This window comes from Momordica charantia (assembly GCF_013281855.1).
Source record: "Momordica charantia cultivar OHB3-1 chromosome 3 unlocalized genomic scaffold, Mcharantia_2.0 BLBB01000003.1, whole genome shotgun sequence".
NCBI classification, from domain to species: Eukaryota; Viridiplantae; Streptophyta; class Magnoliopsida; order Cucurbitales; family Cucurbitaceae; genus Momordica; species Momordica charantia.
Genome location: NW_028275161.1, coordinates 19,447,626 through 19,474,491, shown reverse-complemented (window position 1 = coordinate 19,474,491; position 26,866 = coordinate 19,447,626). Strand labels below are relative to the sequence as shown.

Sequence of the window (26,866 nt, the reverse complement as noted above, 5' to 3'; positions counted from 1 at the left end):
TTTGATTACGAAGTATAATGAGCTTTGAAAGAGTGGCCTATATATCCATGAATATTGAAACTGCCATACATGCTATATAGTTTACATTAAACATTTACAAACTTATTGTAATTTCTTTTCAATTATAAATCTAGTTTAACTTGCCGCATATATATGGTATGATTGTAGACAATTTTCTCTAAATTCAACTCTTTATTTTTTAAAAGATTTTTTCTTGAAAATTTACACCACTTATATGACTCTACCCTACATTACGATAATTATGATAACATGAACGATAAACATTAATATTCTCGAAAAGAAAAAAACACATGAGCAAATATTAACCAACGAGACAATGGAAGCTAAGAGAATTATATGGGACAATTAGAATTTCAGATCAAACCATATGATGATATGAATTCACTGATTAATACAAAGGTTTAATTTCCAAAGACCCAAATCTCCCCTCCCCCTTCTCTATACCATGACACCATTATACCCAACCCCACCAAATTAAATAAAAAAAAAAGTTGAAATTACCCCCAAAATAAAGGAAAAAAAGGAAAAAAGAAGTAAAAAAAGTTAAAGTTCCTTCCTCAGCTGATCTTTCACTGAGGAATGCAACATATACCAGCCCCCACTTAACCCCACAAAACCTAGCTAGCTGAAATAGTGTAAATCAAGTAGATTTTTTTTTTTCCTTTTTTTCCCCATATTTACATGCAACAAAACAAAACCCAAATTACTCAAAAAAAAAAAAAAAAGAAGTTAAAGGATGAAAATTACAACTTCTGTCCCCCAATTCTGAATTCTAGAGAGCTTCAGCTGAAATCTCTTGCATGGAAGATAATGGATGGATGATCTATCACCAAACTTTTTTGAGTCAATGAAGAGAAGAAGAAGAAGAAGAAGAAGAAGAATAAAGGGATCCGAGGTTCCTCTCAGCGCAAAAACCAGATATGGGAAATGAAAATTCCTCTACTTTTCGTTATAAAATTAGCGAAAATTTTCAAATTATTTCACTTCCCTTTTTGCTGCTGACATGAACACTCCGATCCCCAAAGTTTCCTTTTTCTTTTTTTTTTTTTCAGAACCAAACATGACCATGAAACTTCACAAACAAAGTAGAGAAAAGAAAGAAATAAATGAAGAAATCCTAAAATCTAGTGAAAGAGAAACGTGGGGTTTAAGGATTAATACTTCTTTTTCCCTAGATGAGAGAAGAAGTGATGGAGGAACCAAGATTTGCCGGATCATGCCAAGTTTGAGAGCTCCAATTACCGTAAAGAGAAGAATTAGGATCGTTAGATTGGCCACCAACAACAATCTCCTCCGTCGGATTCTGCTGATTATCCCACTCCAACCTCTTCACCCCTTGTTCCAACTTCACTTGATCTCCGCCGTTGGATCCCATCACATGAAGGTGATCAAACGGTGGCGATGAGGCTAGGTTTTCAAAAACACTCGGATCACCCGATCTATTACCAAACTTGGAAGCAAGCAAAGAAGAAATAGAACTCGGAGCTGATGGGTTACCAAATAAACTCGAATACCCGGAAAGGAGCGAACTTGAACCGAACCCATTTAAATTAAAGTCCCTATGATCAATATTAGCAGAAGAAAACCCTAATCCCAGAGAATTCAAGTGAGGTTGAAGATCATACCCTGAAAACGGAACGTTCAGATCGGAGGTGGGGCCGTAGAAGAGATTCGTGTGTGGATTTGGAAGTGGCGTGGGATTATTGTTGTTATTATTATTGGGACAAGAAGTAGAGGATGAGGAAGTGGAATCCGGGTTGGAAAGTTGGGATTTGGAATGGGTGGCGGTGGTGGGTCTTTTGAGGCGCTTGTTTTTCCGGCAGCCGCCGCCGACGGGGACGTTCCTCAAAGTGCCGCCGCGGGTCCAGTAGCGCTTACAGGCCTTGCAGAAGTGGCGGGGCTGGGAGAGGCTGTAGTTGTTGTAGTAACAGAATTTGGTGTTGGATGAATCACAGCGAGGACATCTGAGGGGTTCTTGATTGTGTTGTTTTTGCTGCGGTTTCTGATCTTGTTGTTGTTGTTTGTCCATTATTCCGGAGGTTGAACCCATCAGATTCAGCCCCTTTTGATCATGATCTATACTGCTCTGATTCTTGATCTGTGCGGGGAAAAAGAAAAGAAGAAAAATTTATGAAATCAATTCACATATATTCGATTCCAAGAGGAAAGCAACAAAAAAGAAAGAAAAAAGAGGGTGTGGTCAAATAATTTTGTAGAGAGAGACAAAAGAGAAGAGGGGTAAAATTTTTACTTACTTGTGGCCATTGGTTAGCGGAGGAAGAAATGAGAACCATTTTCTCACAGTTTCCCAGCATTTTTCTGATGATGATGATCTCTCAATCTGCTTTCTGTAGTGAGGAATTTTTGTTAGGAAACAAAGTGTAAACGGACAAAGAGTAGGTGATGACGATTTTGGAGACTCTCTTCTTTCTTCTCTCTCCTTTCTTCTCTCTCTATTTGATGGGGTTGAAAATATTATGACTAAAAAGAGTGAGATTGGGCAGCGGAATTGAGACCATTAATTTGATGATTATATTATATATATAATAATTTAATCAGAATTTCACGTGGTGTGTGAAACCCAAATCTCTCTCTTTATTTGTGTGATGAGAACAGTGAAGAAAGAAGCCAAGAGTGTAGAGAGAAAGAAACATTCAGAAATCCAATTAAAAAAAAAAACAAGAAGAAAGGGAAATAAAGTTGAAGAATGTTACAGATGAATCTTGAGAGGTCCAAGGAAAAGAAAAGGGGGAATTAATTGTGAGAGGTTTTAAAAAATGGCATGCACATATTTGATACTTTTTCTTATCTCTCTCTTGTATTTTACTGCCGTAAAACATTCCTTTATTTTGAAGTAAAACAAATGTACACAGAGGGAATCCCTAGAGCTCAACGCCCAATGCAAAGGCATCAAAACCATAATCCCACCACTTCCACTTCCACTTTAACCCCCCAACCCCAACCCCCCTTCTAAGTTTCCTTTCCCTGTCGGCTTGTTTTGAGAAAATTTTTTCCTAAATAATCTCGAATTACGTAACATGTTAAAACAATACAAACCAGTAAATTTAATAGTTAATACTAGCCACATCAGCAATGCTAGGTAAAGATATGTCTTAGCTATTTAAATTATGTTTTTACAAGCATTAAAGGAAGTAGACACTGCCAAAAATAATTATAATGGGGTTATAATTGGGTAGAGTTGCTATATGTTTAGATTGAGTACTTAGGGTTGTGGGTGAGCATTACAGTAAAATAATATAACCCCAAGATGAAGATTGACAGTGAAATGCAATTTTTTCCGCTCTTTGGGATGATACTAGAGTTGTTGTAATTATGATATCTCCATCATTTTGTTAAATTGGAGTGCTTTAATTTTGCCTCCCTCTTTTGTAATGAAATGGTCCGATTGGTATCTCTTAGAAAGGGGTTTGGTAGAAAGAACTAAGAAGGGGGTATATATGGGGATGGGCCAATATAAAGGCAAATGGGTTAGTGAGTATTAAATAGTAATTGCATTATTGAAGGGTTATAATTTAGATGACTTTTGGGGAGATCTAAAAGAAGCTATTTTTGAATAGGGGGGGAAGGGAAAAGAAATCGAGGGGTGTACATAATTGTGTGTTGTGTTGTAGGAGAGGTAGTGGAAGTATTCGTTTTAGGACATGAATGGTGATAATTCCAAGAGCAAGGGACAAAACAGACTAACATGTGGGGGTCTCTCTTAATTTTCTACTTTAATTATTCTGTGTGGAGAAGGAATTATAAAGGGGCTGTGTTTTTGAGGGCCATGTGGTGGGCAGCTCAGCTCAGCTGAGGAACAATTGGATTTTGTAGTAAACCAAGGGATTTTCTCGTTTCCCCTAACATTCCATCATTATTCCCTCACCACTTCTCTTACTTTTCTCATATATTAACGCACCCCTCTGCCTTTGGTTTTTGGGAGTTCACTTTTAATATTAACTCTGTAATTTAATATGAGTTGATCAGTGTGTGTGTACTGTGTTTGGCTATGCACCAAGTTTGTGCATATGTAATTTTGCCTTCAATTAAGATCCATCCGCTGCCCAACTTCTCATTATTCAGATTTCCCCAATAAGGGCAGACTTGAAGACTCATATATTGCATTAATTTCATTTCATTCCCTTCTCATATACATTATCAAATTAGAGAGAAACTAATTACCATATACTTCCTTTATTCGCACCATGTTTTTACTTTTAGAAATGAGAGATAATTGTCCTCTCTTATATACTATAGATCACATTTTCTTGATCAATGCGGGATTTTGTTTGCACACCTTACAACTCCAACAATTGGTGGATCCTACATTTTTAATACGATATTGACGTGACAAGTAATGAATGAATCGGAAGGAGTATCCATATTCTTATAGTACCGAAAATTTTGGAGGGGAATGGGGTCCTACCAAAGCAACCCACCGAATGGGATGGGGTTACTGAAGAGGCCACTAGGCAGCAGCGGACAAGAGAATCCAAACAGGCAAATATTGAAAGAAACCCAACACGCACGCTTTTGAAGGCAAAGTGTGGAGTTTTTGAAGAGGGAAAAAATTAAAAGGGGGACCTCAACACATCATCAACTCCATCTCAACTCTCAACTCATCACATCTAATAATCGCTTGTGTTTGTGTTCAGACAAAGATCTCAATCCCCATTTTGGTTGTCACTGGCAGCTTATTTGGACATCCACTTTCTTGTTTCATTTCCCTTTGATCTCCTCAATATAACTTAAATGGCAACCAAAAAAAGGAAAAAAAAAAAGAAGAAAAAGAAAAAGCAACCCCTTTTAAATCTTGGCACAATATAATTCAAGTCTCCATAATTTATTAAATTGGGTATTTGGGTGTCAATCATTTTACCTCTAATATATGAGTCCCCATCCAATGATGATGCATCACACACTCACTTTTTTTCTTCAAAGTGAACATGACACCAAACCATGTTTTTTTTTTTTTTTCCTTTTTGACAATAATGCTGTGTGTGTGGAACTGGAGGAATCCAAATCCCTCTCAGTAAAATTCAAAACTTTTTGTAGTTTTTACAGTGTGTATTACACGAAAGTAAATGAATAATTTATCGACCGCGAAAATGATTGGGAAAAAGTCAGGGAGATATTTTTCATTCAGTGGATAATTAGTAGTAGGGAGATGCTTATAATGAATGACAAAAAAGAGATTATGATTTTTAGTAATCAAAATGAGGCAATCACAGCCATTAAAAATGTGTGTGCTTTAAGAGGAAAACCAACCCCTTTTTCCTCCATTACATGATTGCCATGTACATCTTCAGAAAAGTAGTTATTCCAAGTAAAGTATATATATGCTCATTCATCTCAGAAACAAAACAAAAAAAGAACCCAAAAAGCAACTCTCACCGTTGGTTTTTATAGATTCAGAAATTAATACATAACCTTACAAATGACGAACTATCGATATTATTTAGTTGCATCGTATATATATAATATGTTTTGAATTATTCCTACTTTGTTCGTACAGAATTGGAATCAAACGATAGTCAAAGGTTCATACAGAAGGAGGGTTGAATTAAATCTATATATTTGTTATATTAATTAAACTTGAGTATAAAAAAGTGCAGTGGAGTTTTGTATAGAATTATATATATGGAGCAGTTGAGGGAGGGGAGTTCCCATGAGATGGTCAAACTTGGGAAATTGGAAAATTCCAGTGAAGTAGTGGCCATAGATGGCCTTTATTTTAAACAAATATTTCTCTCTTAAAGCTTCTACACATGCCTTGGACTGTTGCTTGTGGAAGTTTCTTTATATCCTTGGCATCAAACTATTCAATTTCAAGATACCCATTTCCCAATTTATTTGTTTCTCACAGAGAGAGGGAGGGGGGTTCATATATATTTGGAAGTCTTTCTGATGGAAAACTAAAGGGTTGTAAAATTTTGAACATTTTTTATTTTTAGTAAAAAACATAAGTGGGACACCAACTTCTTTGTGGTGGCAATGTCTAGGCTCATCACTATTCATTCATATTCTTTTACGATATTTCCGATCTTTTTTTCGAGTCCTGCACTGGATATAGTGTTATTCAAACCAGGTAACGAATTTCGGTTAGGAAGATCTATTAGCATAAGCTATAGGTTAAATTAAAAAAAAAATCAAAATTTTGATTAACATTAATTGTATGCCTATGCGTGGTATTAATTTTTGATTTCTAAGCTGATTAAAAGATGTTATAAATACAAAATAAATGAATAAAAAAATTATGAGGATTATTTGAACTCATCTTTTAGATTTAATAAGATGTTAAATTATCATCAAACATAAACGAATAAACTATTACATGAGAATAAATTAAATATTTTAAATTCATTATGGTTACATATAAATAATGTAAAAGTGGGGAAGATAGGTGTTATTCTCTCCCAAGTTGGCAAGAAAGATAATATTAATCTAAGAGGATTAAAAATTGTAAAATATCAATATGTCATGATTATGTTGATCTTACAATGATCTGCTTACGTTAAATTGAAATTCCTTGCACTTGTAACCTTGTTGTCGTCCATTATCCACAGTCTTTATTAATTATTTATCTTTTTAGGTTCCAATAAATAATCAATTTATTAAATATCTCTCCTACCTAATTTAGGTGCTCCTCGTCTACCCATCAAAGGCCAAAAAAAAAAAAAAAAGATTCACTCCATACATTTTATATGGGATTTTTTTTAATTATAACAGCAATCCCACCAAAAAAAAAGGTTAAAATAATAATTTCATCAATGGAAGATAATAATAATTAAAAATAAATAAAGCCATCATTTTGGTTAGAAATAACTCAATGTAAGAGGCGGTTTATTGTTTGTTGATACAGGATTCTGTCGAGTTATCGTCGAAGGTCAGCCATGTGGCAACGAGGACGAGTTAGTAAGTTACAACCTTAAGCAAGAGAGACCTGAAAAATGAACAATCACTCTGATGTTCAAGTTAGGGAGAACACAAGCTACGAAAAGTTGTTTTCGAAGTAGAATTGCGTACCTATGCGAAGAGGCAGAATGCCCCTTTTATATGTAATAGGGGACTAGGTCCATTGGAACTGCTCCAACCGGCGGTTACAATTGTCGAGCCCCCAGGTCATTTGTCGGACCTAAGGTCGGTGGAAGAGAACTGGCGATTCTCTAACTGAGTTATGGTCTTCAGCTCATTTCTGAGTATAGGTCTTCTCCTCCATTGGGTTAATTGAATGGACTCGATGATACCGAGCTGAGTTGATTGGTCCACGTATCATATCATTTTTTTTTTTTTTCCTCCAATATTGTTAGGTGTTGATTTTCATAATCATAGGTGAGACCCATGAGACCCATCAAATTTGGATTTTCGCAATGATAATTTATAGTTAAATTTTAAATGTGAAGCATAAAACTTGATTTTGACCTTAATCATGATTTCTTATAGGATTAGTCCAGCCAATTAAATAATTTCGCTGAAATAAATGTAAATAATGTTATGGGTTAGGAAAATAATTATAGAAAAGAAGAAAGAGTGGAAATTAAATATGACGAGGAGGGAGGGGTCGGAAGTCTTAAATTCCATCACATCCTATAATTAAAGCTTGAAGTGAGATTTTTTGGGTTTAATTATGAGTGTAAATAATAATGGTTAAATATAGGGTCAACTACGAATAATTATTATAAGCAAGCTTTAATTACTCTTACAAAAAGCCACTAATCATGCCCACTTTAGCCCTAATTTTATGGGACCCTGCTTTGTAAATTTAGCCCATTATGTGGTCGGCTGAGATTAGTGTACGGCGGACGCGCACCGCCAACGTTTCCATCATTATTTCTGCCTATAAAATAATTGCAATTTGGTACATTTTATTTCACCGACACTTGGATCTGTCGGGAGGGGCCTAATTGGGCCTCCGACACAGTGCTTAACTGGGCTTGCATGGGCTTTCTTTTGGGTGTGATTGACTGTCAACGAGTTTACTGAGCTGGGCCTCTATTGCCAACCCAAAGCCCGAAGGACTTGGATATGAGGGTATAGTCGAGACCAAATTCCAACCTCTAACTTTAAGAAAATACAATACAGATTTAATTATTTTAAAACTATTGTTTTATTAACTTCAAATTGTTGTTTTTGTAATTATTAAAAAAGTTGATCATTTTAAAAATACATTATAGAAAAAAGTCGTGTACTACGAATTTTCATGGTTGAATCATACATGTCGTCAAATTACAGACATCCATTGAGATATAAATGGAAACATGCCTCCATATTTTTAGGGTTGTAAAAATAATAAAGAATATCTTGTTGTTGTTAGGTTTTTTTTTTTTTTAATAATTTTATTTTGTGTTTGTGAAATAGATAGCATGTTGCTTTGTTCTTACTACGTGGACAAGGACAATACCTAACTTTTATTAAGCAAATATTACTAATTAATAAGAATATATATGTTTTGATGTACGGATTAATAATCTATATACTACATAAATTTATTTATTGATAATTTTATATGTTTGTATGTTAATTGTTAAGTGTGCGAATATAATATAGAAAGATATAAGTTTTCAACTCTCTTATTTTATTATTATTATTTTTTTTTTTAATGAACTTGTCTCTTCTTCATTTATTAAATTATGAGTAAGCAAAGCATGATGCATGAGCATGACATCACATAGATTTGAGTATTGAATTTTTTACTTGAGCTTAATAAAAGGTTAACACAACCTTTTAATTTGAAAATCTCAGTTGGGGAGCTTTCATTTATTTAAGAAACATTTAGTTAGTTTTATCCCTGTGGTTTATATTTAAGTTAAAATATAGCTTTTATTGTAACATTTTTTTAACCTTTTATTTATTCAATTTTTTTAGTACTTATTTGAACATTTTAAAAATCTCAATTCTGATCCTATAAAGATATTATATATATATATAAGAGATTAAGACACCAATCTTATTATAAAACCACAAAGAATTAACATATTAGCTTGGTAAAATAAAAAAAAAATAACATAACATAACATAATGGAAAACAAAAAAGTTGATTAAATTCAAGGAACCAAAACCATATTTAAATCTCATAACTTATTTACTATGATTTGGTTTGGTGACCATCTCATTCCATGCTTTATTTATTAGGAGAAATTCATATAAGATAAAAGTATAGGCATTTAGTTGAGTTGTAATTTTCATTTTACATAAATAATCAAGTCTACATGATTGAACGGACCTGATTTAATTAAGTGAAGAAATAGAAGAGAAAAGAAGAAACTATTACATAAAGAGAGAGTGAGAGAGAAAGAGGGAGATAAAAGGTAAATGAAGAGATTTGATTTAAATTAAAATGAGGAAACCAAAACTTTAGGCCAAAAAGTGTAGCCATATGGTTCGATTTGGATTATTGGGACGACTTTGGGTTATATGAGGCTGAGAGTTTTATTAGAATTTAACAAGTCTCATTTAAAAGGATAAACATGATCATTTTCTTTTACTGACGTAAGAACAAGAGCAAATGTTTCTTGTTGGAAGAAAAATACTATACAAATTCAACCCACTTGTAGTCAAAATTTTGTTGGCACGTCGTAAACTTTTAATTTCATTAAATTAGACCTGAATTTAAATCAATCTTATGCTTCTTGTTTGTACTTAAAAAAAATGTTATACTCGTTGCCTATCCAAAAACTCACTTATTTAATGAAATTAAAGCTTTGCAAAACATTAAATTGGATAAATTTATGAAATAAACTATTAATTAACTCTGCAAAAACTAATTACAAATTCCAAAAAAAAAAAAAAAAAAACTAGCTCTAGAGTCTCTAAACCATATTAATTTCATACCAAATATATATTTTACAATTTGTTAGCTAGATACGCACGAGAATAATTTTTTCAATGATTCTTCATTATTCAAACAAGAATCTTTCTAAAAATGTAGAAAAGTAGTTGAATTTGGCCGTAATCGCCACGGCATTCCCCTGCATCCCATGCGATCGAGTCGCGCCACCGTTCTAGTTTTGAGCTAACTTAGAAGAGTCTTCAGCATGTTTTGTCCTTACTCACATGCTTCCTAGTAAAGCAACTAGTAGATCACCCAACCCAAGATTGCTCCAAACCAAACACGCTTAATTTTGAAGTTCTTACGATTGAGCCACGAAAAGGAAGGTGCACCTTGTTAGTATAGGTATAGTGACTATTATTTCTTTTAAGATTTTCTTGACCATTCTTCCATGATTTCAGTATCTTTCTGATCATTCGGATGTGATATCGATTCATTCATATACCCTTATTCTCTACTCGGGCGTCACATGAAAGCGAAAGCTGGTGGGCATGTAACACCCGAGTAGATACCACATCTGAATGAGAAGGAATTTCTGAGACCATGGAACCATGATTAAAAAATGCTTAAAAGAATTAATAGTTACTGCTTATACCAACAAGGTGCACCTTCCTTTTTGGTAACTCTAGTTGCTTTACTATGAAACATGTGAATGAGAACAAAGCATGCTGAAGACTCTTCTAAGTAGCTCAGAACTAGAACGGTGGCTGTCGTAGGGGAATGCTTGGGCGATATCCTAGATCTAGGGCATTACAAGTAATATCCTAGAAGCGCAAGTTCTTTTGGCCTCCGAAAGGATATGATGACGATATCCTAGGTCTGGGGCGTTACAAGTAATGTCCTAGAAGCGCCAGTTTTTTTGGAGGCCAAAAAGATACGATTATTGTGTTTCAACCATAAATTCCACATGAGATGGAAAGAAGGCCGTTAGTGAAGGGGCAATGCAACAAGGTAATGATTCTTCACTGTGATAGTAAAGGACACATCAATTTGGATTGTTAATTAAGGAGGAAAAGTGAGCTTGAAGCTAATCTGCAGTATTAAAATTGATCCTTTATTTTTTAAAAAAATATTTTTAATTAGAAATAAGAAGGTAACTTAAGCATAGCTTTATCAACCAAAATGTAGAAATTCAAATCGTTGGTATGTCTTGAAAAAGAAAAGGGAAGAATTGAGAAATGAGATGTTATGAATGAACAATAATTGAGAGGAGAGAAGTAGTGGTTCCACACGTATGGGTGTGGTAAAGATTTGAAGTGAATTAATTGCTCCCAAAATGTGAGCAACAGCCAACAAGTACACTGAGATGAACTTGAAAACCAATTGGACCCACTCAACATAAAGCTCTACTTAATGTGCTGCACACTCACCTATCCCTCTGGCTCTAGCCACCACCCACTACATTGGGGACCAATTTAGGTCTCTTCATTTTTAGGGTTTCAAATTTTCATCATCATTTTTCTTCCATTATTATTTTTACGATTCTTAATATTATACTTGTTGGGGTTATTCAAGGTGTACAAATAAAGTCAGACAATATCACATCATTGTAGAGATACATGCGATAACAACCAAAACTATTCATGATATTTGGCATAATTGGAAGAAGACCAAATTAAAACAAAATCTATTGGAGCCCAAAACCAAAATTTAGAGATGATTAGGGTTTTTTTTTTTGTTTTTCCAATAAATAATCTGAAAGGAGGTGAGGGAGAGGGACAAGATACAATTATAGGGTTGACAGAGCAGGAAGCAAGTGAACAGAAAAGAAAGCATTCCGTAGAGATATAATAAAGTTACTGTCAAAAATTCAAGATAAGACTAAGAGAGATTGATCAGATATAAAATGGGTCCAATGCATTGCATCTCATTATTATTTATATTATTATACATCTGCTTCCCACAGTACTTTGTTTTGCCCCCATTTTCACTCTCAACAAAAGTTACTTTTCTCCCTCCTAAACCTGGTTTAAAGTCTAGTTTGGGTCATGCAGTTTCGAATTTAGTTCATATGTTTTGGGTCATTTTTTTAGAGAGCAACACCATTTGTTAAAAAAGTACGTGAGAACATACAATATAGAGAGACTAAGTAAAAACACTCCAGTTCAAAGAATGTCGAATTGTGGACCAAGAATAGAGGCGGCTGTTTTTATGTTCTCCCACAGATTTTGTCATTGGTATAGAAATGTCTGTGAAGAGAGGATTGCTTCCTTCCAACCAAATATACAATATGATTTATGGTTATCATTTTTAGTATCTGTTTACAAAATTTTATTCAAAATAAAATCTTTTTAATACAAATTTATGGTTATGTTTCAAAAAAATTAATGGGTGAAGTATCGTGATAAAATTGTGACGGGAAGAAATTAGATAAAAGTGAAAATCAAACGACTAAAATTGTCACTTTTGAAAACCAAAAAAAAAAAAAGTTTTGGACAAAAATGAATCAAAGTATAGAAGTTAAAATAGTAGTTAAAACCTAAATTTTATTACACATCCAACCAAACTTATTATATATATTAACGGTAAACGCTTCCTTTACAATTGGTTAATAAAAATCTCTATATCTGATAAAGGAGCAAGAAGAAGAAAAAATTTTCGTAAGGAGGAGGAGGTGAATATTATTGTATTCCCCAAAAGAATAAAAAAAATATATAATCCTCCATTGAAGACTGATTCTGATTTGTGAGTGGTGGGTTAGGATTAAAGTACTTGTTTAGTGCAACTTGGCTTCTCAAGACTCAAGCATCATTGGAGCAAAAATCTTGGCGTTAAAAAAGAAATTTTTGGCAAACCCCATTTGCTTTATTTTGTTTTTGTTTTAGCCCCTTCCAAAAAGAGGCCCAAAAAATGGAGTTTGTGGTCCTCACCCTCAGCTCTAGTACTCCTCATGTCTACTCTCTTCCATTTTCTTTCCTTTGAAGCAACCAATCTTTTGCTTCCTCCTCCTTCTCTCTGCTCCCCAAATTAATAATGGCCACCGGAAAAGCTGACGGAAAGAGGCGGCTCAATTACTCCGACATGGACGAGGAGGAGGAGGAGGAGGAAGAAGAAGAGGAGCAGCAGCGGCAGCAAGATAAGGCCGATGGGGAATTAGGGTTTGGAGGGGATTACATTAAGAAGAAGAAAATTGTGACTGCTGCTGCTAATTCTACCAACAGAGGATCAGGATCTGGGTACGCCGGAGGTGCGGCGGCGGCGTCGTGTCAGGCCGACAATTGCAATGCGGATCTGTCGAGTTCGAAGCGGTACCACCGGCGGCATAAGGTGTGTGAGTCGCATGCCAAGGCTCCGGTGGTGCCGGTGGCCGGAATCCACAAACGCTTCTGCCAGCAATGCAGCAGGTAATCAATCATCTTGGACTAAACCCTAATCTAGATCTGCATTCTGCCCTCTACCAAATAGCTTAATAATTAATCAAACCATACTTTAATTTGTCACAAAAATTACAAAAATTCAACTTTTATAAATCTAAACTGTGTATATTTAACTCTTGGATTAATTCCATGATCTCTTGAATTGGGTCGTCGGAGAGTTGGTTGACTAAAATCACTGTCGTTTTTTCATCTTTAGACCATGAATGATACATATGAAGTTGTATAATCAACCATAAAATCAAGAAAATAGTAATTATTCTATAGAGTAATGTAATAATGGTCCGAACTTTTTTTTTTTTTAATTCTCGGTTAAATCCCTATACTTTTAAAGTTTTTTTTTTTAAAGTGTTATTTTAGATTATATTTTGAGTATGTGTTTGAATTTGGATTATGTTGCTTTTTAAGATTTTAAACTCTATGTAATATTTAAAACTACAGGTTTATGTAAATGCTACTTTTGGTTAAATCTCTGATCAGACATCTATTTTTTTTAGTTAGACATTACAAAATTTTGACATGATAAATTTGTTTGACTTTGCTGATTGTCATAGGTTTTGAGTAGTGATATTTGCCATATCTACATACTAACTGTTTGAAATTCCATAACACCAACTATAAAAGATATTTGAAAAATTCTAGTGGAAGGATAAAACGAGGATGAAACTTTTTAAGCGACATAAATTATAATCACAAATTAAAATAATAATAATAATAATTTGACTTCTATTGATTTTGTAAAAATCTAAGCATTAAAATCTGTCATTTAGTACTAATATGAGCTTAGTTTAGTAGGTAAGACATATTGTTCATTTTCTTAGGTCAAACGTTGAATCCTCCATCCCCATTTGTTGTACTAAAAAAAACCATCCCATAGTTTTTCTCCAAAAATAAAAATAATAATAAAGAAAATCAAGGATTGCACGACCACTTACAAGAAATATATAATGAAGTAAAACTGTATAAATTAAAGATTTATATCTGAATACAAAGATTTCAACCCCTAACATATTTCTAAGCCTTTGATGTGTGTGTTGAAAACTTTATGTTAATGATATAGTTTAGAGCATAAAGATTAGTTGGAAAAAAATATTCATATATTTTCACATATATGTAAAATCCATAAACTCTTGTAATAAATTCAGAATCCCTATATATCCAGACATTATATTATTTAGGTAGCCCCATAGTATCAAATAATAAAACGGTAGTCCTTGACTATAAAATGATCTTTTGGTCGGAGATGGAAGTCTTAATAGAGTTAAGCTCAGATTTGACAATTAGTTATAGTTCAATTGGCAAATACTAATTGCACCATCCGGTGTTAGTGACACCCAAGATCTAGGTTTGAGGCTCTCCTATGTTGAGAAGTAACAAAAAAAAAAAATTGCATTTAGGGTTTCACCCTCTCTGAATTTCTTGCCCATGTCAAAAAAAGAAAAAATTATAGATCCATAATTTTATCTCATGGAATAATATCAACATTAGTTTGCTGTTTTTTAGTACAACATATTGGGAATTTAAAACCACCACCTTTTAGTTGGAATATGCATTAACCATTGACAGCAGTTAATCTTTATAAGCATAAAGATTTGAAAAGAAAAAATAACAACATGCTTAATGCTTTCTGTGTTCCTCTGTGAAATAATGTAGATTTCATGGGGTTGAAGAGTTTGATGAATCAAAAAGGAGTTGCCGGAAGCGGCTGGCCGGACACAACCAGCGGCGACGGAAGAGCTCATCGGACGTTCATGGCGAGAGCTCAACCTGAGAAATTAGCAGCAGAACGATGAAAGAGGGAGAAATTTTACTTTAGCTTTCTTTCTCCATTGAACTTGGCCCTTTCCCAAGTTTCTTTTTTTCTTTATTTTTGGCCGGTCAATCTTCCATTATTACCAAATTTGCCTGCTCTCTCTCTTCTGTCAAATCCCGGCCTTTGCTTTGTACCATAGACCAGTTTAGTTGCTTTCGTTAGGGGAGGGTTTTCTGTATTTCCAGGATTTGAAATAATTATGGATCATTAATCCATTTTGCAATGGTAATTATGATTATGGGTTGCAACTGGCACCTGTATTTTGTTGTGATTGTTTTCTCCATTTTCGCTAGCAATCCTTCGTATTTCATTATTCATAATCATAACTCGAAAAGTGAAGGTAACTAAAATAGATGACACTCAAACACTTGGAGTACATTGCCTTTTGATTGACTTTCACTCTCATTGACTCAAAAGAAAGAGAGTGAATGTCTATAATCAATAATCATCCTCTCAAACAATGGCAGGACTATCAAAACTTACCATAGAAATAACATGAAATTTGAAGCACCACGGGATGAATTGAAATGGTTGTGTTAATCTCGCTCGATGCCAAGAACTTTCATTGCTAGCTCCCAGCAGACGATTGCTGCTGCATTGGCAGGAAATGCACGGAGTATGGTCGGGCCTAATCCTGTATAGCATCCTCTAATTCCAGCAGTGCGATGTATCTAGAAGAATGATTCATTTCAGCATCTTGTTCATGAAGAACTGATCGTAGTAGAGTGGAAATTGGCGAGATGGTAACAACTCAAATGAAGAAATGTTTAACGTCTTACCGAGCTCAATACGATAAATGGATTTCTAGTTGCAGTTTTATCTGGAGAAGTCTGAATTATAGTTTTTGCAACATCCAGGGGCAAAACAGCTGACCAGAACTGGGTAATTTGTATAGTGAAAATATTAGTCAGCTGTGCAACAATCAGAGAATGCCATTGTTGTACAAAAAAAAATATGACAACTTCAAACATAACCATCAATTTGGAAATGAATAAAGTACTAAGAAACTCACAGCCACCCCACCGAGGCCTCCAGTCAAAATACCAATTCCCATGTCCATGAAGTTGCCCTGGACACTCGTAGTGGCATGTAATTGTGAATGCATGTAATAGCGAACATTCTCGTAAACACTAAAGAAAACAGCATTGCCAATTGATTCCCTTAAAAGTGTTGTAAAACCTCCGCGAAAAATACCAGTAACCTGCAAAACAGAGTGTCATTTGATAACCAGAACACAGGTGGAAGTTTCTCAAATAGAGGATTGTCTCACCCCTTCTGTTTTTATAGTTTTAAGGGCACAATCGGCTGGACCACTATATCTACTGGACACTGGAACGAGAGAATCAGTGCCTTGAACTTGCATCCTACACTGGAAAAGCTTAGTGTCATGAGCCTAACATGGGAACATAACAAAGAAAACGAGAAATTCATACATCATGATTTACCTACCTTAACTAACTCCGAAGGACATAATATAAAGCTAATAATAGCTCCAGCATAAACTGCCGAAGGAATTACTACTTGTGGCTGTGGCCTACCACTTCGGTCGCCTCCCTTCACAGTCAAGAAAGAGAGACCAGTAAGGCTATATCACAATTATGCAACACAATCCTTATGAGCCAAAAATTCTAAGATTGTTGAGCTTAAAGTAGAGATGTTTTGGCAAACATTGAGCGTGCTTGCAAATGGGCCAAAAATCCTAATCAAAAGGAAAGCTTCAATTTCTTCAGTACAGACCTGCAATGATTGTTTAGTTCGGGAGTAGATTCCAAAAAGAAGGGAACTCTCGAAAGACACTCCAATAAAAGATGATGTTGCCCCTCGGTAAAGTCCTCTCACCTGTCAAAATCGTCATTTCTCAATTCTGCAAAATATGGTCATTAGGAAAAGGGCAGCAAAGAGAGAAGGTTGCATATCAGAACTTTTCCATAGCATCAACTCTGAGACATTACACTTTATGCGGAAGAAGGGTCAGTAAGAACAATATTGAGCTCTTTGAACACTGAAAGGAATGCTTGCAACATATGATGAATCAAACAACATTGCAACAAGTAGCCAATAGAACACCATTTACTTTTCCAAGATAACCAGGTATATACATCGTTGAATCTTTTCAAAAAGGAAAAAATAAAATGTTGAATGATGAAGATGATAACTGATAAGCATTCAATTCACATCCACTACATTCATTTTAATAAATTCTCAATAGTTCAGGAACCTTGCACATCTAGTCAACCAATCAGATATAGCATATGCAACTACTTCCTATATTTGTTTCTCAAAAGTTCAGGAACCTTACACCTTCAGTCTTCAGTATCCTAGCAGTGCAATGCAGACCACCTCGATAAGTAATCCCACGAGACTCAATATTGTGCTTTTGAAGCTTTACCTGGTAAGTGGAACGACAATGTGCATATAAGAAATAATTCCAGCATAAATTATTTACTCGCAGAACTTGCTTAACTAATGTTAGGTTCAAATGGAAATCTTTTGAGTTTTGACAATATAGCAGCCTATTTCCACAAATAATCACAAATTAGAGTGTGAATGTGCTCCAGCATCCGGATTATAGTACAGACAAGACAACATGGTATATGGTATTGTTGCTCCAGAAAACAGTAATGGAAAAGGCATCTTGACAAAAGCAATCAAAATACTTGGTAAATATAGTTACAGTGGAATAATTTACTCTGCAACAACTTGATTAAGTAATGTACAAAGAGAATCACTGATCTACTTCGCATGTCAAATCAATTCTGCCTTCATATCACTTAGAACACAAAAGCTAAAAACGAGACACAGAAATCACCGAATGAGAAAAACATAGCATCCAGGTCAAGTTCGAAAATATAAATTCGAACACCTTATCTTGCTGTAAGCGTCAATCTAATTCACCTAACTTCAAAAACCCCAAAAAGAAAAACCTCATTCCAGTCCACAAGATTGAGCCACAAGCATACGTAAGGTTGAAGAAATTAAAGTCGAACACGCGATTCAGCTTACCTTAACCGTGTCAAAAGGGTGGCCGGTAATGACAGTGGCAACGCCGGCAATCAGACCGGCGACGTAATCTTTGTAACTCGAACTGTCCCCCATTGGTTTCTGTGTGAAGGTTATCAATGGAAAACGGGGAGTACCATCGAGTCCTCACCGGAAGCCGCAGCTGAAGCTCCGTTATCTATTGGTCGGAACTCAGAGAGTATTGAATCGTGTGTCATTTGGGAAATGATGATTGATGATCACTTTATAGCCGCAGCCGCAGCTGCTGCATATTCGCCTGGATCCATTGCCCCCTACCTCTTTCTTCTCTACTCCTTTTACCCTTTTTTTTTTCTAATTAAATTATGCGTGCCTTTTTTTTTTCCTCAAAGTGGAAAATAATTGGGGACAAGAAATTTTAATTCTCTTTTTAAATAAATTAAATTAATGAACAAATAGTTGTGATTAATAAATTAATGAACATTTAGTTGACATAAATATAATAGGTAACTAACGATTGGGGATGAAGGTGGCTTTGTTAAGCAATTAATTTGTTTTTTTTTTTTTTTGCAAAAAAACGGCTTTCAATAGCAATAAATAACTCAATCCACCTCTTAATTTAAAATTTAAATGAAAATAAAAATTCATGATTCTAACTATAATTGAACATATTTTTATTAATAAATTATGAGGACTTTGAGATGGGAAGTTCGATACTTTATATTCCTATCATTATAGCTACAATCTATTAGTCGAGGATATATCAAAATTTGTAAATAATTAATAGAATTATTTTGTTACTGTTTAAATCAATTTGTAGATCAAAATGGAATTTAATTTGTTTTTTTTATTTATTTAAGGGAAAAAAAACCGTTGAAGTGTCACCTCCAAATATTTATTTATCAAAGTTTTGGACAAACAACTCCAATCAATTTCTATTCTCTAACTACGACATAATTTTAACAAATTTTAAAGTATTTAGATATTTTTTGTAAATTAAAATGCAATGAGAGATATATTTCAAACTTATTTAAAAAATGAAAATATATTTTTTTAAACTAATAAACGTGCTTTTATTCATAAGTAACCATAATAAATTTTCATTTTTTTATAATTAAATGTTTATAGATTTAGAAATATTTTTATAATACCTAGTGTTACATATTTTAAATGAAAATAAAGTCATCAATGTAGATAATAAAAATATGTAAGGTGAATTAAGATGACGAGATAAGAGGATATATAAAAAATCGACAATCAGAGTTAAGAATATACAACTTTTTCTCTTTTTTGAACAATAGAGTATACAACTTAAAGTTTAGTCTATTATCATGGAAGGGATTGCACCTGTCTAGTGGTATTTGGTATGTTTGCCTAATACTCAAAACTTATGACAGTGGAGAACTGATCTTTAAACTTTGATTTATGATACCGTTGGGTATGACAAGATCAATAGACTAAACAAATAAAGTTGGTGAGATAAGTTGGATGCTTGTCTTTAAGATGATTGATATAAAGTGCCACTTTAAATATTTGAGTAATTTAAAGGCCTAAACTAAGATAAATTCCGTCCTTTCTAAACACGATTTATTTAGAGGTGTTTGTTCTATTGTTATATGGTGATGGACAAATTCAAGATATAACGCTGAATATATGCCGTCAAATAATTAGAAGTAGATGGGATAATCAGTAATTTTCGTTTTCCCTTTTAACATGAGATACATAGGAAAATAAAAGAAAGATGAATATTTTTTTTGCAAATTTAAGGTGATTCCACATCATTAAACACTATATTTTGCAAATTATTTTCAATTTCCAATATGCCGATTTTGCGATATACATATACTTTTAAAGGGGATTCTATTGCTTATCTTAATCAACCTACCAACCGAAAACTAAACAATGGCTGACACTGACATGTTGATATATTTTTATAAATAGATAACTCGTTTTTATTACGAGAATTAATTGATAATTTCGTTACACGAAAAGAAATTTAAAATAATATTAATTTATTTATCCCAAATAAAAAATAAAACAACTTCTTACTGGGGTGGGTCAATGGGCATACACAATAGTTTTTTTCTGTCAAAAAAAAAAATGTAAAAAGTAAAAATACATACCTTAAAAAATGTAAAATTAATATAAAACAAAGTTGATTTTAACTTTGGAAGCCAGTTTGTAGACCAATCCCATACGAAGGAAATTTGGAGTCTAAGACCGGAGTCCCTCTCTGGTGAAGGTCGGGCACGGTCCTTCCGCCACCTCCGTCGCAGTCGCCGGTTTCCATCTCCGACCGCAATCCTACACAACTCCACCATCTCCGCCGCCTCAATTAGCCGTGACTGTATAAGCTTCTTTTTTCTCCGCCGGCCTGAAATTCTGCTTCGAAGGAAAGCAATGCCAGCGCAGAAGCGCGCTCCGGAGTCATCCGAGGATGATCCTCTCAAACGCGACCATGGCTGCTCCAGTGTGCATCCCGAAGATGGAGATTCAGAGCGTAAGTTTTGTTTCAACCTCATTTCTCTGTATTTTCGACGAACCGGAAAGAGCTTTCTTCTGATTTTTCTTTCCTGCATTACTTGCTTTCATTCGAATTATATAAGTTTGTGATTTCCTCTTTGTTTATTTTCTCTCTTTTACGCATCTCCTTCAGAATCCGATCGAAGCCCATCGTCGTCCAGCAATGAAGAGAAGGACGAGTACGTCCGCTACCTTCACTACTTTCGCGCGTTCTTCTTAGTTTTCCTCTTATTTTCTTTTCAATTAATTATTACGTTGTCCCGCACCGTATAATTGTTTAATGCTTTAGTGATTGGATTCGATTTCGAGATCTGCTTGGTTTTCTTCGTGAATATGTTTGTTTACTGGAATCCGCTACCATGGCGACCATGGCTTCCCAATAGTTTCTATCGTGGGTTTTCTATTGGTTCTACTCATAAAAACGTGTTCGGCCCTAGCCTTAAGGAAGGTCCATGGAGTTGAGTTTGCTAATTTTCTGGGTCACCGCCGATAGCTGCGACTGATCCTCCGATCAGATATATCGACTGCACATATGTACGGAACGTTGTTGTCGAGGGCATTTAGTAGCGGCTAAGGGAGTTATTTGTTCATTTTTGCTTCTATTTTGGCAATAACTGTTTATCATGCAACAAACAAAAAATGAAATGATGTTTCTCGAATTTGATTCATTTCGGCCATAACTCTACTGTTCTCCATTCTTCATGGGTGCAGATTTATCGTAGTAAAACTTTCGGATATCCGCAAAGAAGTTCAATGTCCAATATGCTTGGGTATGGTTCATGTCGATACTTTGTTTTGTACGTATTGTTCCAGATGACACATTACATTTACATTCTCGTCCAGTTAGAGTTACTTCACTGGTTAAACATAGTTTTTATATATTTTATTCACGTTATGCTCAATGTTCTAAAGTTGTTTATTTTATTTGATGGACGAAATTTGACAATATCTCTTGTATTGCTTAAGGTGTTTCATGTGTTCTTTCTTATCTTTCTTATTTGAATTGAAATGGGGCATTTGGGTGAAGGTAGAACTGCTTTCCCGCTATGTTTTCCAATGTGCTGAGCTTAAACTTAATTATATTTGATACTTTCATTTCTTAACCCTTTTTTCCTGAATGTTAAATATGTCTAGATGTTGATGCATTTCTATTGTGAAAGCTGTTGCAGAGAGAGTTGTTCGACAGACTCAAAATTTCACTAAACTTTATACCTAATTCTTAGAGAATAATGGGATGCATTTTATTCATTCAAGTAGTTATTGCATGCAAACTTGTAAAACACAGGAAATCAAACCAAAATGATTGCCTTTTCCCATATTAATTTGCCATTCATGTAAGAAGAGAATTCTGCAAAGTTTGTAATTTGCAGAATGCAGATGTAGCCACTTTGAAATGTTCGTGGTTGTTGCATAAAAGGATGTGCCAGGTTTCTTCGATTGGTATAAATAATGTAAAACGGGCAATTCTTTGGAATTGCAGGGATTATTAGGAAAACAAGAACAGTGATGGAGTGCCTGCATCGCTTCTGCAGAGAATGCATTGACAAATCTATGCGTATGGGGTATGCACTTACCTGAATCTTTTACATAAAGAAACAAAAAGAAGGGTTTTAGTGGTTGATTTGTGAGAGGATCCTTTGTTCATCCCTTAACCTCATAATTGATATATTCTGCAGCAACAAGGAATGTCCTGCCTGCCGCACGCATTGTGCTAGTCGCCGCTCACTGAGAGACGATCCAAATTATGATTCTCTAATTTCTGCTTTATATCCAGATATTGAGAAGTATGAGGAAGATGTATGATTTCCCGGATTTATCCCTTCTCATTCCGGGGTTTGCATATATGTTCCATCAACTTAAGCTTTTTTTTTTTCTTTTTTTTTTTTGTTTCACTCCTGTAGGAGCTGGCTTTCCGGGAAGAAGAGAGAGTCCGCAATAAGCAGGTGAGACGTATTTCCAAGTGTTTTCCTTTCCTGAATTGGGTGTATGAGAAGCAGAGGAATCTATCACAAAGCAATGGAAATTTAAGGAAAATATTAAATAACCATGGAGTTTAAAAGGAAACAGTTATTTCAGGGAAAAAGGTAGTTAAATTTGTCCTTTTTTTTGCGAACATGATGCATTAAGTGGCAGAATATATCGGGTATGGTTGTTTATTGGGACAGATTCAAGCTTCCATAGCTCAGACCTTGCATCGACAGTCCGAAGCTGTTAGTAAGAAACGCCCTCCTTCTGTAAGGAGGTTGCGAGGTAATAATAACCACAGGAACAACCACTCAAGGGGGAAAAGGAGCTACAGAAATGATGCTGAATTTCCAACATCTGATGACATTGAGGATCCAACTGCTGAAGATGGAGGCAAAGATTCTTCTTCTGATGAACAAACGGAGCGGTATGAGCGGAGAACAAAAGGATTCAGGACACAAGGAGCTGCCAAGTTCTCCCAGCCTCCTTGTTTGGCTGCTTGTTCAGATGGAGCTGGTGAAGACAATGACTCGGAAGTAAACAGAGAAGCCCCTGGTGCAGCATCTTCCAGGCATGTGGGCAGCTCAGAGAGGCTTGTCTGGGGCAAAGGGGGCATGCGCAGCCACACAAGACATGGCAGTTTGAGTATTGGCAACAGCAAGAATGTCAAAAACAACCGCCTCTCTGCATTGGCAGATTACCTTAGGAATTCAGACGACAATTCTGAGGAGGTAACTTTAATTCATTGATGACCAATGTATTTGTGAGTCTTCTGTTGTTCTTTCTAAATGACAATATTGATTATATGTGGTTTCAGCGTGAAGTCCATTTGCTGTTATTTTCCTATGATCAGCGAATAATTCCCAGTTTGCAGCTTCCATATGTTTGCTGTCGGCCAGCCTCGTCAGTCCGACACCTTTGTCAGGTACTTAGTTTCTTGTTGGCTAATTCCCTTCATAAAACTAATATCCCCACACCCCAGTTAACGTCTCTCTCTCACTCGCTCTCTCTTGTAGTACGTTGCTCATCAAACTGGATTTCAAGCTGATGAAATTGATATGTTGTTGATACAAGAACTACACCCCAAAATCGAGCCTTCAACCTCGATTGACGTTTTAGTTTCAAAGTCATTAATTCCACACCCCACCGAAGATAATTTTCAAGTTTTGAGAGAGCAACAAACCTTGGGAGAGCTCAAAACTCACTGCTCCACTCGTGGCCAACTGGTAAAATTACCTTTGAAATTTATGGATGCCATATTGTTACAGTTTCTTTTGCTTATTTTTCTATGTCCTCTGCCCCGATTCATATCAATACCATTGACCCCAAGTTCACCATGCACAGCTCCTGGCATATCAGAAGAAGCCGCGTCAATCACAGCTGGGCTGAGGACGACTTAAAAGAACAAGCAACCACGTCTCTATTAACCCAGAAAAATCAAACCATGTAAAAAATTTATATTATAATCTTAGACGTCCCAAATTTACCAAATTTGGACGTTCTTCAATAGTGGGTAACTACTCATTGTCTATATTGCTTTGCTATTTGGAAGTTATTCCATTTTCCCCTCTGTTTCTTTGTAATATATGGAAACCAATAATCATTTTTCTACAATTAGAGTTTACGTGGCATTTGGATGCAATGAAACCGTTCATTCGTTTGATTAATTGAAAAATACCAAAATTTTGTCATTATCAGGAATGCCACCGTGCCTTCGTTTCATTCACGGCAAAGGCAAAACTTATTCAAGGAGGGGCGACTCATTGCAAAGCTTGCTTTTATTAAGGGATGATACTAAAACTTATGAAAGATCAATTGCAGCCGGACAGTGGAGAGGCGCACACCGTGAACCATATTTACATCAGCGGTGCTGGCTCCGGGATCCTTCACTGTAGAGCCTGTGATTAAGTGAAGCCGGTCTCATTCATTTGATTAATTACAGTCTAAGTCAAAAGGTAGAAGAAGATCAGAACCGTTAGAAGTTGCAAAGTTGCATTACCAGTCATAAACGGTGGGAGAGTTGGGCTGAGGCTTGTCGAAAACATTGGTGCCGATGGCCTTGGTTGCGAGATTGCTACCTGGGTTGAACACACTCCTCCACACATTGTCGGCCGCACGCGGCGACGCCGGAGACGACGGCGTTTCGGGGCTAGGCATCGACATGGATCTCTGGTACTTTCGTCCTTCTCCCTCCGTATCTACAGCCCATAAGTGCATGGAAATTGGAGTCATTGCAATTCTATAAATAAATGCTAGTGATTTTAATTAACTACAAGTCACCAGTTTTGCTTTTTTTTTGGGTGGGAAAACTGAAAAGGTTCACCTGTGATGCTGGTGGCGATTCTCCTTAGTCTTCCAAGGCCGCGATCAGGGTGAGGGCCAGCCAAAACATCATCCCAAAGCTTCTCAAGCATTGTTCTTTCTCTAATGTTTCTCTCTTCTCGATGTGGTTTTTTGAAGTTTGGTGTCTGCCTTTGCTAATATATTGTCCAAAAGTTGTTCCTTCTCTCGTAGTTAATGCATTGAGAGAGAGTCGAGGACGAAGGATGAAGACTCGGTAAAGCGGGGCTTCGGAGAAAGAATAGGAATGCAGACGCAACAAAAGATGGGCCTTGTCCTATTCCCCTGCAAGACTACAGGTGGTAATTATCTAATTAAACCATCTGTAAAAGTAAAATGGAGCATATACAGGCCCTCTACTGCAAATATTTATTAATAAATTAATAGTGTAGTTATATAAAAAGCCTCAATATCATATTATATATATTTAAAACGAAAACCCAAGAAAGACGGCATCGCAGTCCAAGTAGTTTGGGTGTAATTTTATATGCTTGGTAATGTGATTTTCAGATACCAACCCATCTTTGGTTTATTCACCTACAAGCGTTGAGTTAGATGAAATCAGTATTTATATATTAGCCAAAACTCTTTGATATGTCCACCATAGTCAGAGGTAAAAAAAAAGAAGGGGAGATGTGATCAGCAAGTCAAGAGAGGCAAAGACAAAGGTATACTTGCAGTTCCAAGATATTGAAGTAAGAAAACAGGTTCCATTTGTGTATATAAAGAGAGAGATTTCAAATTGGGGCCATGGCAAACTCAAACTCAGGCATGGGAATCCACCCAAAGAACCCTGCGCAGCCCGATATCAGTAGCAGTGGCAGCTCGAGTTATTCGTTTAGCTCTTCTCTCTCCTTTGCTGCCTACTTAACTTGTAAAGACCGTGAACCCAATTCTGGGGGTCTGATCAAAACAGGAGACCAAGGATTCGAGTTTGGTCCGATTTGTTGCGATGATCATGATGGTGGCAGTGGCAGTGGCAGGCGAAGGATCAGAGATGATGATGGGCAGAGATGGTTGGTGGTAAGAAACAACAGTATCAGAAGAGGGGGTCGAAGGATCAAAGATGAAGAAGAGGAGTCGTCGTCGTCGACGTCGTGGTCGAGCGTGTTTCGGTCGTTTGTTTCGCCGTGCAGGGAGTGCCGTGCCAGCAAGCCGAGTGCTGTAATTGAAGCGCAAGCGCATCCCATTCAAAGGTCTTGATCACAATTCACAAGTTCCATCTACCAAAACAAATTAGATGTCGTTCTCCTTATTACATCCATTTTCCTCGAGTTTTCATTCAATTCAATTAACCATACAAAAGGAAATGAATTTAAGAACAATGAATTTTAGAAGTTGGTTCAAATTATAACCAAAGATGTATGGCACATAATTGAGATAGGTCATTTTTGTTTATGCAGGGGATGTATCATGTATTTAATAGAAATGCGTGTTTGTATTTTAGTTCAGATAGGCTGAAACGAAATGGGTCCGGTAAAATTACCTCTAACTAACCTAACGAAACCCAGTTCTACACCAATCTAGAAACGCGAATGCTTCCCAAAGCTCTTTGGTGAAGTCCATTCCTTTGCAAGGTACGTAACATAATAGAATTCCTACTAAGTTCAGGTAGACACAAATTCCATCAAGTACTAACTTAAGTTTCCAAACATACTAATCGTGGGAATGTTTTGTCTGCAGGTCCACCTTTGACTCCAGTGTTGACTCAACACTTCCAACAAAATCTAAGTTCGATTTGATAACATTTTTTTAAATTAAGTTCATAGATATCATTTCCATTTGTTTTGTAATATAATGTTTGAAGATCTAAAAACTTTTTCCTTACATTACTATATATATTTTTTTAAGTTTGATTAACAGGAATGTGTATTTAAGAATTGTGAAAAACATTAAAAAAGAAAAAAAAAGTGAAGAAACAAACATTATTTAAAAAAATGATAGAAAGCAAAAAAAAAAAAAAAACAGAATTATCATCACATGACACTCTTGTAAAAAGAGACTATCAAATATTGACTTAAA

At 35.5% G+C, this 26,866-nt stretch overlaps 5 protein-coding genes across 16 annotated transcripts; 2 read left to right on the top strand and 3 right to left on the bottom strand.

Annotated features, from left to right (window-relative positions):
- Window positions 1-345: 345 nt before the first annotated feature.
- LOC111010678 (uncharacterized) lies at window positions 346-2,547 on the bottom strand. The gene is made up of 2 exons (XM_022284178.2): window positions 2,277-2,547; window positions 346-2,119 (listed from the first exon to the last, which is right to left on the bottom strand). The coding sequence occupies exons 1-2, from the start codon at window positions 2,334-2,336 to the stop codon at window positions 1,193-1,195; spliced, it is 987 nt and encodes a 328-aa protein (XP_022139870.1). The 5' UTR covers window positions 2,337-2,547; the 3' UTR covers window positions 346-1,192.
- A 10,090-nt stretch (window positions 2,548-12,637) lies between these two features.
- On the top strand, window positions 12,638-15,308 carry LOC111010642 (squamosa promoter-binding protein 1). The gene is made up of 2 exons (XM_022284127.2): window positions 12,638-13,194; window positions 14,878-15,308. Exons 1-2 carry the CDS (start codon window positions 12,824-12,826, stop codon window positions 14,993-14,995), a joined length of 489 nt encoding a protein of 162 aa, XP_022139819.1. The 5' UTR covers window positions 12,638-12,823; the 3' UTR covers window positions 14,996-15,308.
- A 52-nt stretch (window positions 15,309-15,360) lies between these two features.
- On the bottom strand, window positions 15,361-18,362 carry MBAC1 (Mitochondrial substrate carrier family protein). Its single transcript, XM_022284125.2, has 8 exons — window positions 18,041-18,362; window positions 17,337-17,426; window positions 16,775-16,876; window positions 16,487-16,591; window positions 16,308-16,406; window positions 16,050-16,238; window positions 15,817-15,915; window positions 15,361-15,708 (listed from the first exon to the last, which is right to left on the bottom strand). Exons 1-8 carry the CDS (start codon window positions 18,131-18,133, stop codon window positions 15,574-15,576), a joined length of 912 nt encoding a protein of 303 aa, XP_022139817.1. The 5' UTR covers window positions 18,134-18,362; the 3' UTR covers window positions 15,361-15,573.
- Window positions 18,363-20,184: 1,822 nt separating this feature from the next.
- Window positions 20,185-26,203, top strand: LOC111010638 (putative E3 ubiquitin-protein ligase RING1a). 12 transcript variants are annotated; one of them, XR_015789667.1, is made up of 13 exons: window positions 20,187-20,516; window positions 20,673-20,718; window positions 21,251-21,309; window positions 22,020-22,101; window positions 22,216-22,336; window positions 22,441-22,482; window positions 22,705-23,235; window positions 23,322-23,429; window positions 23,521-23,730; window positions 23,849-24,017; window positions 24,203-24,676; window positions 24,822-24,876; window positions 25,019-26,203. XR_015789667.1 is itself a non-coding variant. In XM_022284122.2 (10 exons), exons 1-10 carry the CDS (start codon window positions 20,417-20,419, stop codon window positions 23,891-23,893), a joined length of 1,344 nt encoding a protein of 447 aa, XP_022139814.1. In that variant the 5' UTR covers window positions 20,187-20,416; the 3' UTR covers window positions 23,894-24,118. The 12 variants fall into 12 exon arrangements, 1 of the variants encoding a protein (XP_022139814.1); XR_015789666.1 differs by having other exon boundaries at window positions 25,001-26,203; XR_015789663.1 differs by having other exon boundaries at window positions 24,822-25,143; window positions 25,355-26,203.
- LOC111010643 (dormancy-associated protein 1) lies at window positions 24,264-24,963 on the bottom strand. The gene is made up of 3 exons (XM_022284128.2): window positions 24,828-24,963; window positions 24,504-24,702; window positions 24,264-24,402 (listed from the first exon to the last, which is right to left on the bottom strand). Exons 1-3 carry the CDS (start codon window positions 24,916-24,918, stop codon window positions 24,366-24,368), a joined length of 327 nt encoding a protein of 108 aa, XP_022139820.1. The 5' UTR covers window positions 24,919-24,963; the 3' UTR covers window positions 24,264-24,365.
- Window positions 26,204-26,866: the final 663 nt, after the last annotated feature.

Coding starts and splice junctions, on each gene's coding strand:
- LOC111010638 (XM_022284122.2), top strand. CDS start 20,417: ATGCCAGCGCAGAAGCGCGCTCCGGAGTCATCCGAGGATGATCCTCTC. Junction 22,102..22,215: donor GACAAATCTATGCGTATGGG/GTATGCACTTAC, acceptor TATATTCTGCAG/CAACAAGGAATGTCCTGCCT. Junction 22,337..22,440: donor TTGAGAAGTATGAGGAAGAT/GTATGATTTCCC, acceptor TCACTCCTGTAG/GAGCTGGCTTTCCGGGAAGA.
- LOC111010642 (XM_022284127.2), top strand. CDS start 12,824: ATGGCCACCGGAAAAGCTGACGGAAAGAGGCGGCTCAATTACTCCGAC. Junction 13,195..14,877: donor TTCTGCCAGCAATGCAGCAG/GTAATCAATCAT, acceptor GAAATAATGTAG/ATTTCATGGGGTTGAAGAGT.
- MBAC1 (XM_022284125.2), bottom strand. CDS start 18,133: ATGGGGGACAGTTCGAGTTACAAAGATTACGTCGCCGGTCTGATTGCC. Junction 17,427..18,040: donor ACCCTTTTGACACGGTTAAG/GTAAGCTGAATC, acceptor TCCACTTACCAG/GTAAAGCTTCAAAAGCACAA. Junction 16,239..16,307: donor AAACTATAAAAACAGAAGGG/GTGAGACAATCC, acceptor TCTGTTTTGCAG/GTTACTGGTATTTTTCGCGG.
- LOC111010678 (XM_022284178.2), bottom strand. CDS start 2,336: ATGCTGGGAAACTGTGAGAAAATGGTTCTCATTTCTTCCTCCGCTAAC. Junction 2,120..2,276: donor CCGCTAACCAATGGCCACAA/GTAAGTAAAAAT, acceptor TTCCCCGCACAG/ATCAAGAATCAGAGCAGTAT.
- LOC111010643 (XM_022284128.2), bottom strand. CDS start 24,918: ATGCTTGAGAAGCTTTGGGATGATGTTTTGGCTGGCCCTCACCCTGAT. Junction 24,703..24,827: donor AATCGCCACCAGCATCACAG/GTGAACCTTTTC, acceptor TATGGGCTGTAG/ATACGGAGGGAGAAGGACGA. Junction 24,403..24,503: donor TCTCCCACCGTTTATGACTG/GTAATGCAACTT, acceptor ACTTAATCACAG/GCTCTACAGTGAAGGATCCC.